The 19950-nt window shown below is 37.6% G+C and overlaps 2 protein-coding genes across 2 annotated transcripts; one reads left to right on the forward strand and one right to left on the reverse strand.

Annotated features, from left to right (window-relative positions):
• Positions 1-896: 896 nt before the first annotated feature.
• On the forward strand, positions 897-15151 carry LOC115439054 (dnaJ homolog subfamily C member 3-like). Its single transcript, XM_030162951.1, has 12 exons — positions 897-1334; positions 4737-4847; positions 4958-5082; positions 6167-6241; positions 6396-6539; positions 8383-8564; positions 8645-8764; positions 9904-10009; positions 10095-10215; positions 11675-11807; positions 11893-12041; positions 12205-15151. The coding sequence occupies exons 1-12, from the start codon at positions 1250-1252 to the stop codon at positions 12354-12356; spliced, it is 1503 nt and encodes a 500-aa protein (XP_030018811.1). The 5' UTR covers positions 897-1249; the 3' UTR covers positions 12357-15151.
• A 1121-nt stretch (positions 15152-16272) lies between these two features.
• Positions 16273-19658, reverse strand: LOC115439072 (N-alpha-acetyltransferase 38, NatC auxiliary subunit-like). The gene is made up of 3 exons (XM_030162969.1): positions 19586-19658; positions 17872-18046; positions 16273-16668 (listed from the first exon to the last, which is right to left on the reverse strand). The coding sequence occupies exons 1-3, from the start codon at positions 19622-19624 to the stop codon at positions 16544-16546; spliced, it is 339 nt and encodes a 112-aa protein (XP_030018829.1). The 5' UTR covers positions 19625-19658; the 3' UTR covers positions 16273-16543.
• Positions 19659-19950: the final 292 nt, after the last annotated feature.

The following is a 19950-nucleotide window of genomic DNA, read 5'->3' on the forward strand; positions in this document are numbered from 1 at the left end:
CGCCCGTTTATTCTTTCATTCATTTATTCGTTTGTTCGTTCATTCATTCATTTGTTCATCCATTCGCTCATTTATCCTTTCCTTCATTTGTTTGATCATTTGTTTGTTCATTCATTTGTTCATTCATTCATTTGTACACTCGTTCATTCATTTGTTCATTCATTCATTTGTACACTCGTTCATTCATTTGTTCATTCATTCATTTGTACACTCGTTCATTCATTTGTTCATTCATTCATTTGTACACTCGTTCATTCATTTTTACTCAAACAATTAAAACATGTTTATTTTTAGTTCTGCTGAAGTGTAGACATTGTGTAGAAATAGTGTGTGTTGTGCAGAAGTGTTGATTTTGTTTAAATGTTGTGTAGATGTATAGATGTGTGTTGTGTAGTTTTTGTGTAGACGGTGTGTAGTTGTTGTGTAGAAGTTTTGTAGACGTTCAACTGGTTGTGTGTGTGTTGTGTAGAAGGTGCATAGTTTTTGTGTAGACAGTGTGTTTTGTCGCATTGATTAGTTCTGTAGAAGTTTTGTAGTTGTGTGTTGTGTAGACTACACAGAAACAAATACACACCGTCAACACAAAAACTATGTAGTTTTTGTGTTGACGGTGTGTGTGTGTGTGTGTGTGTGTGTGTGTGTGTGTGTGTGTGTGTGTGTGTGTGTGTGCGTGCGTGCGTCTGTGCTATGTCGATGGTGTGTTGATTTGTTGTGTTTTGTGTAGTTGTTGTGTAGCAGTTGTGTAGACATCTCTCCCGGAGTCTCCGGTGTACGTGTGCGGGTTAAAATAATCTGTCCAATCAGAGCAGCCCACGTCTGGAGACGAACCCGGAAGTGCGCCGCGTGGACCAATCGGAGGAATGTAGGGCAGAGAGGGCGGGGCTGGGACTCCGAACATAGCACAGTTTCATTTCCTTGGGGTGAAACCGGTCCATCTGTCCGGCCTCCGGTTGGTGAAGCCGAAACCCGGTGTGTAAAGGTCAGGAACCGCCGAACCCTCCAGGACCCGGACCCGGACAAGAACCGCTACGGAACCAGGAGGAACCTTTGAACGGAGGGACCGGTTTTCCCACGGACCACTGTGACACCGGGACCGTAAATACACCGTCGTATCTTCAGTCAGGAGGAACCGATGAGGACTTAACGGACCCGGTTCTTCATCCACTTCAATGAAACACCGGCTGTCCTCCTTCACTCAGCAGGTGTTCGGTTCGCAGGTTCCGGTGTCAGACAGAGACTAGAGGCGGGGATGGGTTCGTGTCGGCGGGCGGAACTCAGCGGGCTGCTGTGTTCCGTGTCCCTGCTGTGTGTCCTCCTGGACCTCCAGCTGGACGGTAAGACCCGGATCCCGGTCCCCGGTTCCTACAAGTCCCACACACACAACCGGCGTTTGTGTCACTGTTACACAGAGTTTCCCACATTCCGACACATTTAAAGTCCGTGAAACTGACACGGGACGTTGCCAGGTTACCACCAACTCCCGCCCCTTTGGGTTTCACTCAATGTAAAAACCAAAAAAAAAAAAAAAAAAAAATTCAAATTAAATGTAGATAAAACGTAACAAACGGCGCAGAGTGAGACCTGTTTACATTTTACGTTTTTTACAGCAAAAGATATTTATGTAAATGTCAAATTATCATCAAAATATGGAAACAAAATACAAGGAAAAATCAGAAATAAATGTTTGTAATTGTAAAATGATACAATGCAAATGTAGCTACAACACCATTAACCCTTTGATGCATGAAACTATGAGAACCTTTGTCAAGATTTTTTTTCTTGAGTGTTTTTATTACTTTTTAGGCATGAAAAAAAACCCAATGTGTTTGAAACATTTTTAATGAACCTATTTTTCATGGAGTTACAAAAATGTCCGCTCAGCTGGACACCATGTGTTTAATTTTTGAAGCAAAGAAACATTTTTTTTAAAACGCAATATCAGAAAGTGATATACTGTGTGAAAACTATGAAATAAAAACATTTTTAATGCAGCTAATCTGATGTTTTCGCACATTTTATCGTACTCTAATACTAGATCTTACTCACTTCATGGAGATAATATAAAAAAACTTTTTGTTTAGGAAAACTGTTAATTACAGTCTGATAATAACTAGCAACTGATTTACACTCAAATATGTTACTGCAGATCAGGTTTATCAAGAACAGCAAAGTTACAGTAATGGGATGAATTACAGTTTATGGCAGGGGTGTCAAACTCATTTTAGTTCAGGGGTCACATACAGCCTAATATGATATAAAGTGGGCCAGACCAGTAAATTAATACAAAATAATAGGATAAGAACTTTTGAGTGTAAAAAGTAAAATTCTGTAATGAAAATGTTTAAATCCACAAACTGTACTTGAACATAACATGAACAAATATGAATAACCTGAAAATTCAAAGTGCAACAATATTATGCCTCAGTTCATCATTTATACATGTGAATCACAACGTACAGATCACAATTTATCTACAAATACACAAAACATTTAATAACAGGGAGAGTATTTTTAAAATTCCACATACTTCTCTTAAGACATTTCAGGTTTTTCACATTTTTTCTAAAAGGCCAGTCTGTAAATGTCAACATTTTTGTGAAATGTAACTTTTTTTTACACTAAAGCAAAGACAAAATTATCAGTTTTCATTGTTTATAGGTTATTATGATAGTATTTTACCGGTCTGATCCACTTTAGATTGAATTGACCTAAAATGATTTTAAAATCTTTGATTGTTAATATCTTCAGTGTCATTTTTGCACTTTACAGATTCATCCCATGGACCAGATTGAAATCTTTGGCAGACCATATTTGGCTCCCGGGCCACATGTTTGACACCTGTGGTTTATGGGATGGTGCATAAGCGTCCACTGTTTTGGATGATATGGAACTAAAAGAACCAAACCCATGAATATATAAGAGAACAGCTGAAGAATAGCTGTCCACTGTAGTGACCACTATGCATGAAAGGGTTAAAAAAACATATTTTAATACAGAAGAATAGTTTTTTGTGCTATTTAGTGTGATTAACATAAAAGAATTCTATTAAAAGTGTCATTCCATCATCTTTCCATTAATGTCAGAAGACATGGGTGCGTAAAGTCTTAGAAAACATTAAAACATGTATTTTATGCTGTTAAAACAATCATACGATTCAGTTATAATGAGTTATGTCAATGCTGGTGATAATTTGAGTTAAAGTAAATTTACTTTATTATCCTGCAGTAGATGAAGCTCTGTATTTTACCATAATGCACACAAAGTACCTAGCATTAGCATTAGCACATGGAAGTGACATTAAAATTGACAGATGTAAAATCTGCATTTTACAGGTGAAAACAGCTGAACTTTCCACTTCCTGTTTGTAATTCCTCTTGAGAAATTTCCACCCATTCGATGACACAGAGCTTGTACTGTTTAGTTTTGTGTCAGTACAACTAAGTCATGAAATTTGCATTAAAAAAATCTCTAATCAGAGGCATTCAAGGCCACCTGGCCTTCAGTCAGATGTACATTCCAACAAATCAAACTGAAGATATGAAGGAACTCACATGGACACAGTGGTTTTGCCTCCTAAAACTTCTGACTTAATCCATTAAATTATCAGTTTGGCTCACGACAGTGACACATCATCACTTAATGCAGAAAAGACCTTTTATTCAGGGCTTCAGTTCACTGTTGGAAAGGATGGACGTACCTATGAGCGTAAGAAAAAGCAGTTAAAATATTCTAAATGTCGTGTACGTGTACATATAGATCTTCAGACGTGTCTTTCTCAGGTGGTAAAACCAGAACAACCACTCAGCCCAAAGTGTGTTGTGGTTCTCTGGTTTACGGATGTCCCTGAAGTACTCCCTGATCACCTCTATCTCTGACTGTGAAACCCTTCATGGATGTGTTCAGTGTATTTTGGGTGGAGTTGGACTCAGACCGGGGTAGAATTACACCGAGTCCCAGTAGAAGCTGTGATTGTCAGGAGTCGGTTACATGACGTCCAGTCAAAGATGTCAGTTGTTGTTTCCACTTCCTCTGCATTCGACTGCACTTATTTGTTTGTTTGTTTGTTTCATAACCAACCTGTATTTTATTTATTAACATACTTTTAAAAAATATTTTGTGATGCAAGAAAATGAACAAAATAATAAAAACTCCTCAAAAATAACCAATTATTAACAAAGTGAATAAAAAATTAACATGAATGAGCAAAATAATGTGTAAGATTTGCAAAATATTAACTAAATGAACAAAATATGAATAGAATCATTAGATTACAGAAAATAATCAATGATATATGCAACAAAATCAACAGTGATTGAATACTCCACAGAAATGAACAAAATTATCAACAAAATGAATATGAATGAGCAAAACTATGTACAAAATATACAAAATATCAATAAAGTGTTAAAAATAAATGTATGTCAAAGTCTGAGTCAAACTCCACGAAAAATATTTGCAATTTTTATATTGAATATAAAAAAAAAAAAAAAAGAAGGGTTTTATGTTTTTTGCATTAAAAAATATGATTTTTTACATTATAAATGTGGCATTTCAATGGTTGAAATTTTACAGTTTTGAGTATTTGGTATTTTTGTTTTATGGCTCAAGTTGATGAAATACAAACTGTATGAAAACATTGTGACATTACTAAGACCCTGTGCAGATTATGCTCTTTAGGTGGTTCAAGGACCTCCATGGGTGGGAACCGGAGGGTTAACGGCGGTCTTCTGTTTCAGGTGTCCTGGGGGCGACTCATGTGGAGATCGAGCACCACTTGGAGATGGGCCGTAAGCTGCTGGCGGCGGGTCAGCTGGCCGAGGCGCTGTCCCACTACCACTCTGCAGTGGGTAAGGTTTCACCGACGCCACAGAACAGACCCACATTCAGACCCAAACAAGCCCGCCTTGTCCCTGAACCACAACACTAGGTCATCACACTCACTCTGGTTTTCCTCCAGAGGGAGACTCCAAGAACTACCTGACCTACTACAAGAGGGCAGCGGTGTTCCTGGCCATGGGCAAGTCCAAGTCGGCCCTCCCAGACCTGACCCGGGCCATCCAGCTCAAACCGGACTTCCTGGCCGTGAGTTCACCAGAAACATTGGCTGAAAACAAGACCAGAAGCAGAAAACTCATGTCTAATACCAGCACCGCTTTGATACTGTGGGTTACACAGAACCAGAACCAGAGTCAGAACCAGAATACTTTATTATTCTCAGGGGAAACTGTTGTGTGTTACAGTTGCTCCATGCAAATATCAGAAAAAATAGCAAGAAAGAAATTATCAATACTACATTTATTTATTTATTTATTTATTTATTTAATTGCATAAATGTTACAATTTGGCCAAAAATATGACTCAGGCAATTATGTCATGAGGCTAACAATATAAATATATGAAGCTCTACATTTACACACATATATATTATAGCTTTAAATATATACACTACAAACAAAAAGTTAAGGATATTTTAAATTTTTGGGCTATTTTTTTCAGTTGGGATTCTTGCACAGCGCTTTTTACTTTTTTGGGTTTGAATTGAATTGAAACACATGTTTTTTAATGGCCAGCCATAGTTTTATTTACAAATGGCAAAAATGACAAAAAAAAGACCAAAAAAATGAAATATCCTTAACTTTTTGTTTGTAGTGTATGTTATATATAAATAAGCGAAATAAATAAGTGTGCAGAAATATTGTTGTGTGTAATTGTTATACTATGTTGTTAAAAAATGGAATTAAACATTCAGTGACACCGAGCAATAATGGATTATTAACAATAGATTAAAGGAGGAAACGGCCAATAAACCACTGATATCACAAGATGTTTAAAACGAAACTTTAAAAAATGTAATTTTTTTCTTTATAAGCAAATATTATCCATAGAAACTATTATTGGAGCTTTAAATCATTTATTAAAAGGTACCAACCTTTAAATCTAGAGCCTAGCCATTAAAAACAGTCATTTCTGGGTGCGTTTTTACTCTGAAAATGGCTGAAATATGCAGATAATTGATAAAATATGTGATCTATCTGCAGTGATTAGACTTTTTATTCTATCTTTTCTTTCTTAAGTGTTAAGAACCTGTTAAACTTTACATATTCTTTTACCTGCGTCTCTTTCACCTTCTCATCTCTGTTCTGTCTTTTATTTCTTGCTCTTTCAGGCCCGGTTGCAAAGAGGGAATATCCTCATGAAACAGGGCAACACCCAGGAGGCCAGGGAGGACTTCGAAGCAGTGGTAAGATTCACAGCTCTTGGTTTTCCATTTCATTTGCTTATTCGTCTACTCCGACTGCGCCCTGTTGGTTTTCTACGATAAGAATCTCCTTGAAATTCCGCCCAGTTGTATTTGCATTGGGGTCATTTGTTAACGTTTGCTTCGCCGTCTGCAGCTGCAGCGTTCGCCCGACCACGAGGAGGCGCAGGAGCAGCTGCTGAAGGCCAACGAGCTGGAGGAGCTGCAGGAGGAGGCCCACGCCGCCTACCACCAAGGAGACTACAGCGCCACCATCAGCGTGTTGGAGAGGGTCATAGAGGTGGGTGGTGCCGTCTGGTTTCAGGCCTAGAAACGAGGATGTTGGCCGTTAGGGTTGGGCGTTCTTTCAGAGATGGTATCTTCATGTTGGAGGTGACAAATCAAGGCCTATCCCATTATTCTAGTTCACACTGAGATAAGAAACCAACAGAAACCAGATGAGTAGATGAATGCATGGATCAAATACAGGCTGGGTCTGGAATCAGGAGAACCACTGGTCTGGACTGATCAGCCACTGCAGGTGTGTGTGTTTGAATATTACAGCCAAAATGACATTTGTAGAAACAAATGCCACAGAAAGACGACATTTACACAGTGAAGCAATGAACAGTGTCTGTCCTTACGAAATTAAAACCTTCAGAAGCACAATTTTCAGCGTCGCAAACAGGAGTAGATGAAAACCAAGTACTGCTTCAAATACAACTAGTTCTACAGAATAAATAGGAAATTAATCATAAAAGCCTGATTCTGATGCAAAACTCTGTCAAATAAAGGCCTGGTACCTTCTGTAACTGAGGTAAATAAAGGCCTGGTACCTTCTGTAACTGAGGTAAATAAAGGCCTGGTACCTTCTGTAACTGAGGTAAGTAAAGGCCTGGAACCTTCTGTAACTGAGGTAAATAAAGGCCTGGTACCTTCTGTAACTGAGGTAAATAAAGGCCTGGTACCTTCTGTAACTGAGGTAAATAAAGGCCTGGTACCTTCTGTAGCTGATGTAAATAAAGGCCTGTTACCTTCTGTAACTGAGGTAAATAAAGGCCTGGTACCTTCTGTAACTGAGGTAAATAAAGGCCTGGTACCTTCAATAACTGAGGTAAATAAAGGCCTGGAACCTTCTGTAGCTGAGGTAAATAAAGGCCTGGTACCTTCTGTAGCTGATGTAAATAAAGGCCTGTTACCTTCTGTAACTGAGGTAAATAAAGGCCTGGTACCTTCTATAGCTGATGTAAATAAAGGCCTGGAACCTTCTGTAACTGAGGTAAATAAAGGCCTGGTACCTTCTGTAACTGAGGTAAATAACGGCCTGGTACCTTCTGTAGCTGATGTACGTAAATAAAGGCCTGTTACCTTCTGTAACTGAGGTAAATAAAGGCCTGGAACCTTCAATAACTGAGGTAAATAAAGGCCTGGTACCTTCTGTAGCTGATGTAAATAAAGGCCTGTTACCTTCTGTAGCTAATGTAAATAAAGGCCTGGTACCTTCTGTAACTGATGTAAATAAAGGCCTGGTACCTTCTGTAACTGAGGTAAATAAAGGCCTGGTACCTTCTGTAACTGATGTAAATAAAGGCCTGGTACCTTCTGTAACTGAGGTAAATAAAGGCCTGGTACCTTCTGTAGCTGATGTAAATAAAGGCCTGGTACCTTCTGTAACTGAGGTAAATAAAGGCCTGGTACCTTCTGTAGCTGATGTAAATAAAGGCCTGGTACCTTCAATAACTGAGGTAAATAAAGGCCTGGTACCTTCTGTAGCTGATGTAAATAAAGGCCTGGTACCTTCTGTAGCTGATGTAAATAAAGGCCTGGTACCTTCTGTAACTGAGGTAAATAAAGGCCTGGTACCTTCTGTAGCTGATGTAAATAAAGGCCTGGTACCTTCTGTAGCTGATGTAAATAAAGGCCTGGTACCTTCTGTAGCTGATGTAAATAAAGGCCTGGTACCTTCTGTAGCTGATGTAAATAAAGGCCTGGACATGAGTGGAAGAAATAAGATCAGGTTCCATCTCTGTTCCAGATCCTGTTGAGCTGAATGACTTTGCATGCGTCAGTTCATTTATCGTAAATCAAACTTGTCAGTTCACTTCATAAAACATACTATGCGATGTTCTTTCGACTTTGTCCAGATTTCTCCGTGGGATCCCGAGTCGCGGGAGCTTCGAGCCGACTGTTACATCCGAATGGGAGATCCGCAGAAGGCCATCCAGGACCTGACGCCGACCACGAGGCTACGCAACGACAACCGCGCCGCCTTCCTCAAACTGAGCATGCTCCACTACAGCCTCGGAGAACACCACGAATCACTAAAGTGAGTTAAACACGGTCAGAGTAAAGTCAGCCTTGGGTTCAGGTCAAACGTGGCTCTAACGATGGTTGCTGCGTCTTCAGCCACATCAGGGAGTGTCTGAAACTGGACCAGGACGATAAGGAGTGTTTCAGCCACTACAAACAGGTGAAGAAGCTGAGCAAACAGCTGGACGTGGCTGAGGAGCTGATCCAGGAGGACAGGTCAGTTTTGTTTTTCTTTGTGTGTGCCATTATTATTATTATTATTATTTATTTATTTTTTTATTGTTATTATTTGTTTTTTTGTGCAATTAGTGTTGTATGTCTTGATGTGTTATGTATGTTTGTCTATTGAAAATTAATTAATAAGTAAAAAAAAAAAAAGACCCACTGTAATCACTTTTCCATTGACCCTCAAATTGTGCGAATATAACTTGCACATAAAAATTCACCTAATGGAAAAACAAGTTGCGCCAAAATTCTCGTTTTTCAATTTAAACATTTTTGCGCTGGCAAGAGGTGGTTTTTCGTGCATAGCGCTGGTGGTATATCACGCAAAACTGCAATGGAAAGACCTTTTTCCACAACTAGAGTCACGTAAATTAAAAAAAACTGATATTGACAGACGTTACAAGTGAAGAGGAAGAGTTTTATAACAAACACCAGGAAACCCAATCATTTTTTTAAATTTAGTACGCGATAGAGGGGTAATATATAATAGTAATAATGAATATATCTGTAAATCAACACCATATTTTCGTTCGTTGCCATCTTTATGGAATGACTTCTCGTGTCATCTCATGATAATAAATAAACAAATCATCGCATTTGTGATTTAATGGAAAAAAACGACATGATGCACTTCGGTTTTTTCGACATTTAGTAAATATCGGTAATGTTTTGCGCAGATGTCCAATGGAAAAGTGACTTGTGACTTTTATGTCAGTTCCCAAAATAATTTTTCTCTTTTTACCCTTTCTTAAGCAATTTACCACTGTTTATTATGATAGTTATAATCTCTATTTTGTGTTTTTTTTAAAGTGAAATCATTTATTTTCCTATATTTCATTCATTGATCGTGTAGATGTTCATTAAAGCTCAGACTACATTTGAGGGTTTTTATATCTGAAACAGAGAAAACTGAAGAAAAAGAGACTTTTTCAACAGACATTCACATTTGAAAACAGTTAAAAACCTTCAGCATCAGGGTCAGTTCACTGTTCCAGGATCAGTGCATCCAGACATCACAGATACAGTAGAATTTTGTCCCACGTACTTTTATAATGAAGTTGCTGTTTGTTCACAAATGTCCCTTTTTTAACTTTGACTTCACCTCTTGACCTCTTGTTTTTTATGGTCAGGTATCAGGAGGCCATCGATAAATATGAGTCGGTGATGAAGACGGAGCCCAGTGTCCAGTTTTACACCAACTTGGCCAAAGAGAGGATCTGCTTCTGCCTCGTCAAGGTAACGCCGCCGTGACGCTCCTTCAGTGGTTCACTCCCACCCTCCGCCCAGTTCTCCGCTCACAAATGTCCCTGTTGTGTTTTAGGTGAAACTGGCTCTGGAGGCCATAGACGTGTGTTCAGAAGCCCACCAGAGAGACCCCCGCAACGCCAACGTCCTCCGAGATCGAGCAGAGGCTTATATACTCAACCAAGAATACGAGAAAGGTAATCTGTCGTGTTTTTAAAAAGACGGGGTTTATCAGAGTGCAGAAGTAGAATTAATTCTATCATTACTGAAGTCCAAAATCCCAGAGCGGAGACTATTTCACTGAGTTCGTTTACATCTACACTAATACTCCGATCATTATCCGATTTGTGGAGTTATCAGATTATTCCAGTGATCATGTAAACAGGAAAATCTGATCGGCTTTATACGATAATGGCAGTTATCTGATTATGAGAAATCGGATTAACACACCTAGATTTCTCCCCAATACTCTGATGTCTTCACACATGTATACAGGTTAATCTGATTTCTTTCTTTATTTATTTTTTTTACATCTGCACATGTATTAAAAAAAATCCATATAAACAGAAGTTATGTGAGTTTAAGGAAAAAGGTAAGCAAACAATGAAATAAAATGAAGGACAGCAGCAAAATGTGACCTATTTTGTAGTCTTATTAGCTCCTCCCACATTAGGATAGCTGACACCGTAGGCGTTGCCATGGTAACAAGAGAAGACCAGATGTTTAGAAAATGACAGGAGGTGTACGTCTTGCGTCATAACGTATGAACATACGCCTAAAGAAATCAAATAATGGACTGAACCATGTAAACCAGAGTTTTTCGATTATGGCATTTCTGAAGTACATGTAAACACGTCGCAGCTGATTACGGCAATTATCGGATTACTCCGTTGTCAGATTTTTACTGTACCTTGATTGTCGTTTACATTTTCAAGAATGACTCACCAAACAATTTTTATGTCACTACTTCTAAAATATAGACTAATATCTTTTCCCAAAAGTCTGTTCTCCCCAGCATCAAAACTACGACATCTAGAACCCATGGTTCCTCACAGGTTACATACTAGTACTACCATAATAACCTATAAATAATGAGAACTCCAAACTTTTCTCTTTGTTTTAGTGCAAAAAAGTTATGAAAATGTTTACATTTACAAACTATTGTTTAAAAAAGTGAATAACATAAACAACCTGAAAATTCTTTAGAAAAATAAGTGGAATTTTAACAATATTCGGCCTCTGTTTATCATTTACACAAATACACAAAACATTGAACTGGAACTGAAAGACATTGTATTTAACTTTATGATCAGAACTGTTTGTCAAGACTCAGTGACATCATTGACTGAGTATCTTCTATGTAATTTTTGTACTTTGTAAATTCATCCCACGGACCTCATGTTTGACATCCCTGGTCTCGTATAATCCATCATAATAAGGTTTCTCTGGGTGAATCCTATCCAGGGTCTATCGATCATAAACCTGATCAGGTCCATGTAAACACAGCCATCGTTGCAGATTAACATTAACTGATTGTGTGTAATATATAAAATAAAATACAGTGTCATCTGCATAAAATCAGAGTCAAACATTGGTCGCCAAGGCTTCACTGTCAAGGTTTTTAAAATAATTTTCTTTTGTTTGACACCTCCTCAGCGGTTCAAGACTATCAAGAGGCGAGAGAGTTCGACGGCGACAGCAACGATATTCGGGAAGGACTGGAAAGAGCTCAGAAACTACTGAAAATCTCCCGTAAGAGGGATTACTATAAGATCCTCGGTGTCAACAGGTAACCAGTTCAGACAATTTTATACTTTTACTGTGTTTAATCTTCATCTGAACTTCACTAAACCACTAACATGTGTTTTCCATAGAAACGCCAATAAGCAGGAGATCATCAAAGCGTACAGGAAGTTGGCGCAGCAGTGGCATCCTGATAACTTCCAATCAGAAGCTGAGAAAAAGGAAGCAGAGAAGAAATTTATTGACATCGCATCAGCTAAAGAGGTTCTCACAGACCCAGGTCAGGAACGAGGGGGGTGGATACGTTGACACACCTGTTTTAAAAACCTGGGCGTGGTCTTTGATAGAGCTTCAGATTGGACAGGTTTCCTTTTGTTGTTAAACCTTTTTCCAGGAATGACTCTGGTTTTGACTCTGTTCTGTTTTTTGTTTTTTTTTTCCAGAAATGAGGCAGAAGTTTGACGCTGGCGAGGATCCTCTGGACCCGGAGAACCAGCAGGGGGGTGGCGGCGGCGGACACGGGGGGCACGGGTGGCCCTTCCACTTCAACCCCTTCGAGTCTGGAAGCTTCCACTTTAAGTTCCAGTACAACTAGACAAGAACACGAGGAAGACGAGGAAGACGAGGGGGAAGAGGAGGACTGTCCGGACGTTTGGAAGGACAAGTGTTGGAATCTTTTGCAGACCTTGTGCTTCAGCGTGGACACCGTTTGTGGTTTTTGAACCTTTTTAATGCGATCTCTGCAACTTCCTACCAATAAACCCGAAGACCGGACGTGGTTCTGGTCCGTAGTTTGACTGAGGTTGAACAGACTCCAGTCCTGCTTCGGTTCCGTGGATGTGGGACTGGTTCTGTTTGGGCTTTTTCTGCTCTTATTACTCATCTGTTTCTTTGTGCCATTCTTTCAGCTTTCATGGAGGGACTCTGGGTCCCCGGCGTCGGACGATGCTTTTTCAGGCCAAGTCGGTTTCTGCTCGCAGTATTCTTTAAAGTCAAAGAATAAACCGTAAATGCAATATGTTTACTGATCTTCATATATTTTGACCGTGTCAAACGTTCCCTGTAGCGGAGATCCAACCTTTTTTTCTATATGAAGACATTTTGTGAAGTTCTTCTGGACGTAGGTGAGACTCAAACCCGAAACCAGATGGATCTTAAATCAGCGCCGCCTCCCATTGTTTTGCTTTAAATGTTCATTTTTTTTATGGCTGTGTAACGGTTCAATGTGGAAGATTTACGTTTGTGTTGGATTTTGTTTTACGCTGAAGTCGGTTGTTTGTCGACGTTAGCTAACTCTAAGCTAACAACTGTTACAGTTTCCTTCATCCACAGTAAGACACAAAACCTTTAAATGTTACAAATACAAGCTCTGACAGTAGCTAAAGGTTCAATAAGTAAGATCTAATCGAGTTCATACAGAATATTTGTTTTGGAATCTGGTTTATGCTAACACTCACTGGTAGCTAATGGCTAACTCCATCTCAGAGCTAGAAGAGCAGAAGATAGTGGAGAATTTGGGCCGAACATAAGGATTTTTGTACAAAAAACCCCAACCATAAACAAACTTAATCTAGAATTAAAATTTTTTAGCCTATTTCCACATAATCTTATATTATTAAAGAAGTTTAATTCATGTTAATGTTAAAGCTACAGGAGTTATAACCGGAAAAAAAACTACTTCTGCAGGTCGGTCCAGTCATCAAAGACTAGATGTAAATCTAGATATCCTGAATAATGATCAGTTTTTCCAACAGTCAGTATCATTTCTATTTATGTAATTTATTTATTTGTTTATTTGGTTGGTAGTGCACGTTAATGCACATCTGTATTGAGTCAACAGCAGATTTAAGTAGATCGGATTTAAGCTAAAATGTTCATTTGTGTCTGTAGTCCCTCAATGGACAACAAAAAAATCCATCATAATTAAAATAAATATGACAATAACAGTACAACACTTATAAAATTCTGACTCTAAAAACACCTGAAATTGACCAAAATATTGCTTTCAGTTTGTCAAAAAATGAAAAAAGAACGACTGCAGCTTAAATGTGACAAAATCAGTGCATTTAGATGGAGTTAACAGACTCAAATAACGCCACAACTACAATTATCAGAACATATGGTTCAATTACGGCTGCCGACTCCTCTGTGGGCCGTGATCCAGAGTTTGGAAACAGATAAGATGAAGGAAACGGGTTTAAGTTTGTCTTCTAGATGAGTTTGTTAACGTCGACACATGAATCTGACACACTGAACCTTTCATTGGATCAATGTGTGAATTCTGCTTTTGAGTTGCAGTATTTAATATTTCCAACTGACTTTTTATCCAGCAAACATGGATGTAACTGAAAAACCAGTGGATATTTATGGGGGAATGTTTCAGCTGATACTGGTCGGGTTATTTTCTGTCATTTCGAGGCATGACTTTAAAACGTGCACTTTTGTCCATTTTCTCGCTCCTGTGCAGACACTCCAGGTTCTCCACTCCTGAAACGTCTGGAGGTCAAAGTTCAATGTTACTGATACAGTTCATGAGCTCCAGACGCTCTGTGTATTTAGATATTAACCCTCCGGTATCCGGGTGAGCGTATTATGCACACTTTGCACTTCATGTTATAAAACATGATATTATTTTTCACAATTTGTATTTTGTCAGAATTCAAAAGTTGTTCATTTTTGCTTGATTTTTAAAATTCTGACCCAGACACTCAAATTAGCAGATTATAAACAAACCTTCCCCAAAGTGAGTAAAAAAAATGCACATTTTAGCATTTAATATTTGACCTAGCACAAAAAAATAAAAATGCATATTAACCAATGTTGCTATTAATCATTGATATATGACTGGATGGGGAAAAAAAACAAAAAAACAAATCAAATTTTAATGTAGCATATTGATATTTTGTTTTTTGCATAAAAAAATACGGTTTACATTACAAATATGGCATTTAAAATGTTTAAAAAATATGACAGTTATTGAGAATTTGGTATTTTTGTTCATGGCTCAAGTTGATGAAATACAAAAACAATGTAAAAACTTAAAAACTGTATAAAAAAAAAACTAATCTAAATTTTTTACATGACCTCAACACTGTGCATATTATGCGCTTTAGGTGGTTGAAGGACCTCTATGTGTCGATACCAGAGGGTTAATGATCTAATGAAGAGTCAAATGAAACCAAAGTGCAACATTAATTGCGTCTCCAGTTTTACGACTCTCATTGGGACTTTTTGCGAAGAATGTTGTAACTTTGACTCTTGTTCCTGTGAACCCAGGTCTTCAGTCGACTCACGGGTTTGGTTTCGGAGGCTTTTACGCCGTTCGTGGCATCGATTGTTCTGTTGCCGACCGAACCAGTCGACTAAAATGGATTAAACTGTTGAAGCAACACACTGATGTCATTTCTACGGACGGTGGTGGTTGTGCAGCAGCGCCACCTGCAGGTACATGTGGTGAACTGTAGTTAAAGTCTCAACATGGGTAGATCCATAATAAGTGTTCAGAGAACGCAAACCTCCGCCAAGCACCCCGAACGGTGTGCACGTGTGGATCAACTCTGTCTTTTTAAATCCAACAGTTTCCAGGTTGTTCCATACAGCAGAAAAAGCTGAAGCTTGGTACCAGTCATGTGTCTGTCCAATTAGATTCAATTCACATCAATATTTGTTGAGTTCTAATTTTAAATGTGTGGTAAATGGGATTTTCACTGTTCAATGTAAATGTCCACAGAGTCCACATTCCACAGTGGATGTGGACAATTTAGTTCCAGATACAAGATATTGTTCTAAGCCACAGGTGGATCCAATTGGAGGCTAATCGGAGTCGTTTTGAATTTTTTATGAATTTTCGAAAATTGCTCAATGATGAGAGATAGGAAAATTGTAGATGTTGTGACCTTGCTGTGACCTTGAACTTTGGCCTACTGGGACCAAAATGTAATGGGTTGGTCCCAGGGCCTAGGCCTATCTGTGGGGAAGATTTGGGAAAGATGGGTGGAATAGTTTTCCTGTAAAGTTGTAAACAAACAAACAAACAAACACACAAAGCAAAATGATCACAATACCTCCTGGAGGAGGTAACAAAGATTCAGGAAGATATATGTGTGTGTGTGTGTGTGTGTATGTGTATATATATATATATATATATATATATATATATATATATATATACACACATAAACTATTATATATATTCACACTAAAGTCCTTTTCATCTGACACCACAGGAAAATGACCTTTAGAGGAGTTTGATTTTGTGTTTTGTCCTTTTCTGGTGATTTGCGTCTTTTTCTGTCTCTAATGTAATGAGTCTCAGTCGTTTTTATTCATCATAAGATAAACTACAGTAAAAATAACCTCTAAACATCAGATCCCCTGGGAGTTCAACCACATCAGTACAAATGTGGAGAAAGATCCAGTCTAAAGTTAAAATAAAAGGTTCAATATGTGACATTTCCTCATTTTTCTGAGAAAAAACTGAAACTTTCGACGAGTTGACGAGTGAAATTCAACCCAGAACCTCCAACACAAACACGTTTATTTCCAGCATGAACATTTACACACATTTATTTCACACAGTTCACACCCAGTCCATCTGTCTCTGAACACACTCCAGATCCACCGGGCCCGCGTCCAGGTGGATTTTATAATTCCGTGCTGAGTCCGGGTTCTGGTCCCGGTCCTAGTCCTGGTCCCGGTCCTAGTCCTGGTCCCAGTCCAGGTCCTGGTCCCGGTCCCGTTTGGGCTCGGCTTCGTTTCCAGGTCCAAACAGGATAAAGTTCATCAATGTTCGGATCCGAATCCCTGCGCGTCGTCCAGACTGTCGGCCTCCACCTCGATGGAGACCACATGGTGACCCGGGATCATGGCCAGACCCAGGACCCGAGGTTCCCCCTGGGAGAAGGTATCTGAGGGCGTAACCATGGAGACGCTTAAAGTTACAGACACCATTAAAGGAACAGAGACTGGAAACCGATGAGGACACGATAAACTGGAAATACTGTGATTCATACGTCTAACTTAAATATATATACATACAAATATTTATGAAAATAAGAATAAAACCTGCTCCTGGGTCTGTTTAGGCTGAAAATGATCTAAATTATACATATTATGTTCAGTCTGTTGGCTTTCCAGCATTAAAACCAAATAAAGAAAATAATCAACAAAATGGAAAAAAAAATAAAAAGAATAAAAATAAACAAAATAATTTAAAAGACAACTAAAGTAACTAGTAAAATATTAACAAAAAAATAACAGAATTAGGAAAAACCTTAGTAAGAAGAAAGATTAACAAACTAATTCATAAAATAAGCAGAATAACCAATAAAGTCAGGAAAATAATCGACTAAAAACTCAAACTCAAAAATGAATACAAAAATGTGCAAAATATGAAAAATAGGAACCCAACATTTTACAGAGCAGATAAAATAGTCGATAAAATAAATAATGGAATTATAACAACTACTAACCGAGGAAGAAAATATGAAGTAAAATGGACAAAGTCATTTAAAATGAGAAGAAAAATTAATGAAATTAACAAAATAACCAAGAAAATTCAAACAGTCATCAAGAAAATGAACAAACAATTCCATAAATTAACAAAATAGTAAAGAAATGGAACAAATTAATACAAAAATAAGAAAATGATAAATAAAATTATCAATAAAATGAATATAAATCAGTAAAGTTCTCCAGTGACTAAACGGCGTTGGGTTAAATTGATGCTTTTTACATTTTCAAAGTTCAGTTTAACGCATAGAATTAAATTTGATTGATTAAAGTAATAAAATAATTGAATTGATTCCGTGTTCTAGTTCATGTGGAACCTGATGGAAACATGAAGGAACTGACTGGTTTTATTTTCTGACACATTTGGAACATTTTAATCTGGTTGAATTCATTTGTTCCATGTTCAGTCGTGTTTTAAAACTGTGATGTGGAACCTGGTCACTTTAACCTGTTGGAGTTAAAAACCTCAGGTGTCACTGACGACTTTAATCAGTTCCACCTGAGTGTGTTCAGCCTTAACCAGGCCACATGTCCTCAGTTGGAGCCATAAACCACTTCACATGTCCTCAGTTGTTCCCCTAAACCAGTGTGGAACTCACCTGTAGATTTGAGGAACTCCTGAGCCGAGCCCAGGATGACGTTACAGTCTCGGTCGGTGCAGAGGAACAGCCCGACCAGGGTCCGACCGTCTGTCATCCGGATCCTCATGTTCTTATTGAGGAGTCCTTCCAGTTTCTGTCTGGCCTGGGACGACGGAGACGATGAGGACGGTTCCTGAGTTTGGACGAAGAGAAAACGGACGGAAAGAGTAAGAAACAAAACAGTCCAACACAACAGTTCAGTAAAAAGACAAACACGACTATAGAAAAGACTGTTTCTGCAGGTTCATTTAAAGTGATAAATGGTCTGTGATAATATTCACTAAACTAGAGGCTGAACTTTGACAAACATTTAAGGTGGAATGAGCTGAAATGTCATCCATGTCTTTTACATTTTTATCTTTATAATAATCTAACCCTTGTGCATCCTTTAATTTACTCCCCTTCATGGACTCTCCAGACTAAAATGTACATGTAAAAAAACATGCTATAAAATCTCTTCAGTTTAATCTTTGCTCAAAACTACAAAATGTTCAATCATTTTCAGGATTTTAACCCTTTAAATGCCTGTTTAAATATGTGATGCCACTTGTTTTATTTACACACACAAAAAAGTCCCAAACTTAAAGATAATGCTTGAAGAAGATGAAAGATGTAGCAGACCATGTAGTTACCATGCCTGTAAATTTTTATTTGTTATCCTTTTAATTCCCTCTAATTTTAAAATATTTATCTACTCAATTATTCCTATGTAAACTTCTTTTAATTTTGTATTCTCATTTATTTCTGTTTCAATCTTATTTTATGTTGTTTCTTATCTATTTAATTTTATTTTCAAAAGAAGAAAAGGTTTGTAAAAGATTTAAAGTGAAAACATTATAACAGACTGTAACTATGAATAACTGACATTACATTAAGGAAGTCAAAAAAGAAACATTCCGCAAAAAGTTATGCCATAAGGTATAAAACTGATAAAATGATCAGAAAATGAAAAACTAATCTTTAAAAAATTATGATTCGACTCATTTACCCTGATAATTATTGACATCTGATATGAAGATGTTTTTCACAGTCCAGAACTACACACTGGTATAATAATACTGACATAAAATAACAGGTTAAATATCCTGAAGAGAGGAGCTGAATCACAACTTTTATCAAAACTAATCATTCTAAAACAAATAAGGATCATATGTTTACTGTAATGATTTAAACAAGAATGAAAAATAGGCTCTTATCATACATTTTTAAACCTTCAATATGGCTTCAACATGTAATTTTTGTCATGTACTGTAACTTATACTGATTTAATAACAAGAAACACAATTAATTCAATGTTTTAATGAATAATTCATTAATTTTCCTTCAGTGTTTTAGTCACAAAACCTGACGTTTGTTCATGAAACCATCTATAGACAATAATCCTTTGATGTTATAATGTATTTTCCAGTTTATAGACACCACTGTCGGTATATTTTACCTCCTGTTTTTTAGTAAATCTTTAATGTATTTTAATGAATAAAATCATATTGTCATTTTGGTGACAGGTCCAGAGCTGGTTAGCCTCATGCTAACGTTAAGCTAACACTGCAGCTTCGCTAAAGATGAAATAAGATTAAAACAGACCGTCGATAAATTCACTCTTAAAGCAGCAGGTTAAATAAAGTGGAAGCTAAAGTAAAACCTGTGAATGTGAACAGAAATAACGACATACGTGAGTCGAAGGTCCATTTTCTTCGATCATTGTTGCCATGTCCCCTCCTTCCGCTACATAACACACGGAAGAGTTTCAGCAACGGACCGACAAAACCGGAAGTGGACGTCTTAAAGGGGAAGTAACCGGAAAATAATACAGGCTTAAAATGAAAAAAACAAAAAAAAACTCAGATCACGAAATGTCGTAGGGAAACATAATTTCATGAGAGAGTCATAACGGTATGAGAAACAAATCATACTATTATTGTAAGAATAAAATAATATAATAAATATGTAGAAAAACAAATCAGATTCGTTTATTTTATGCACGTGAATAGAAAATATATTGTCATTCTTTTATTCCTGATACAGTATTTTTATTTT

Source organism: Sphaeramia orbicularis, chromosome 18 (genome assembly GCF_902148855.1).
Source record: "Sphaeramia orbicularis chromosome 18, fSphaOr1.1, whole genome shotgun sequence".
NCBI lineage: Eukaryota > Metazoa > Chordata > Actinopteri > Kurtiformes > Apogonidae > Sphaeramia > Sphaeramia orbicularis.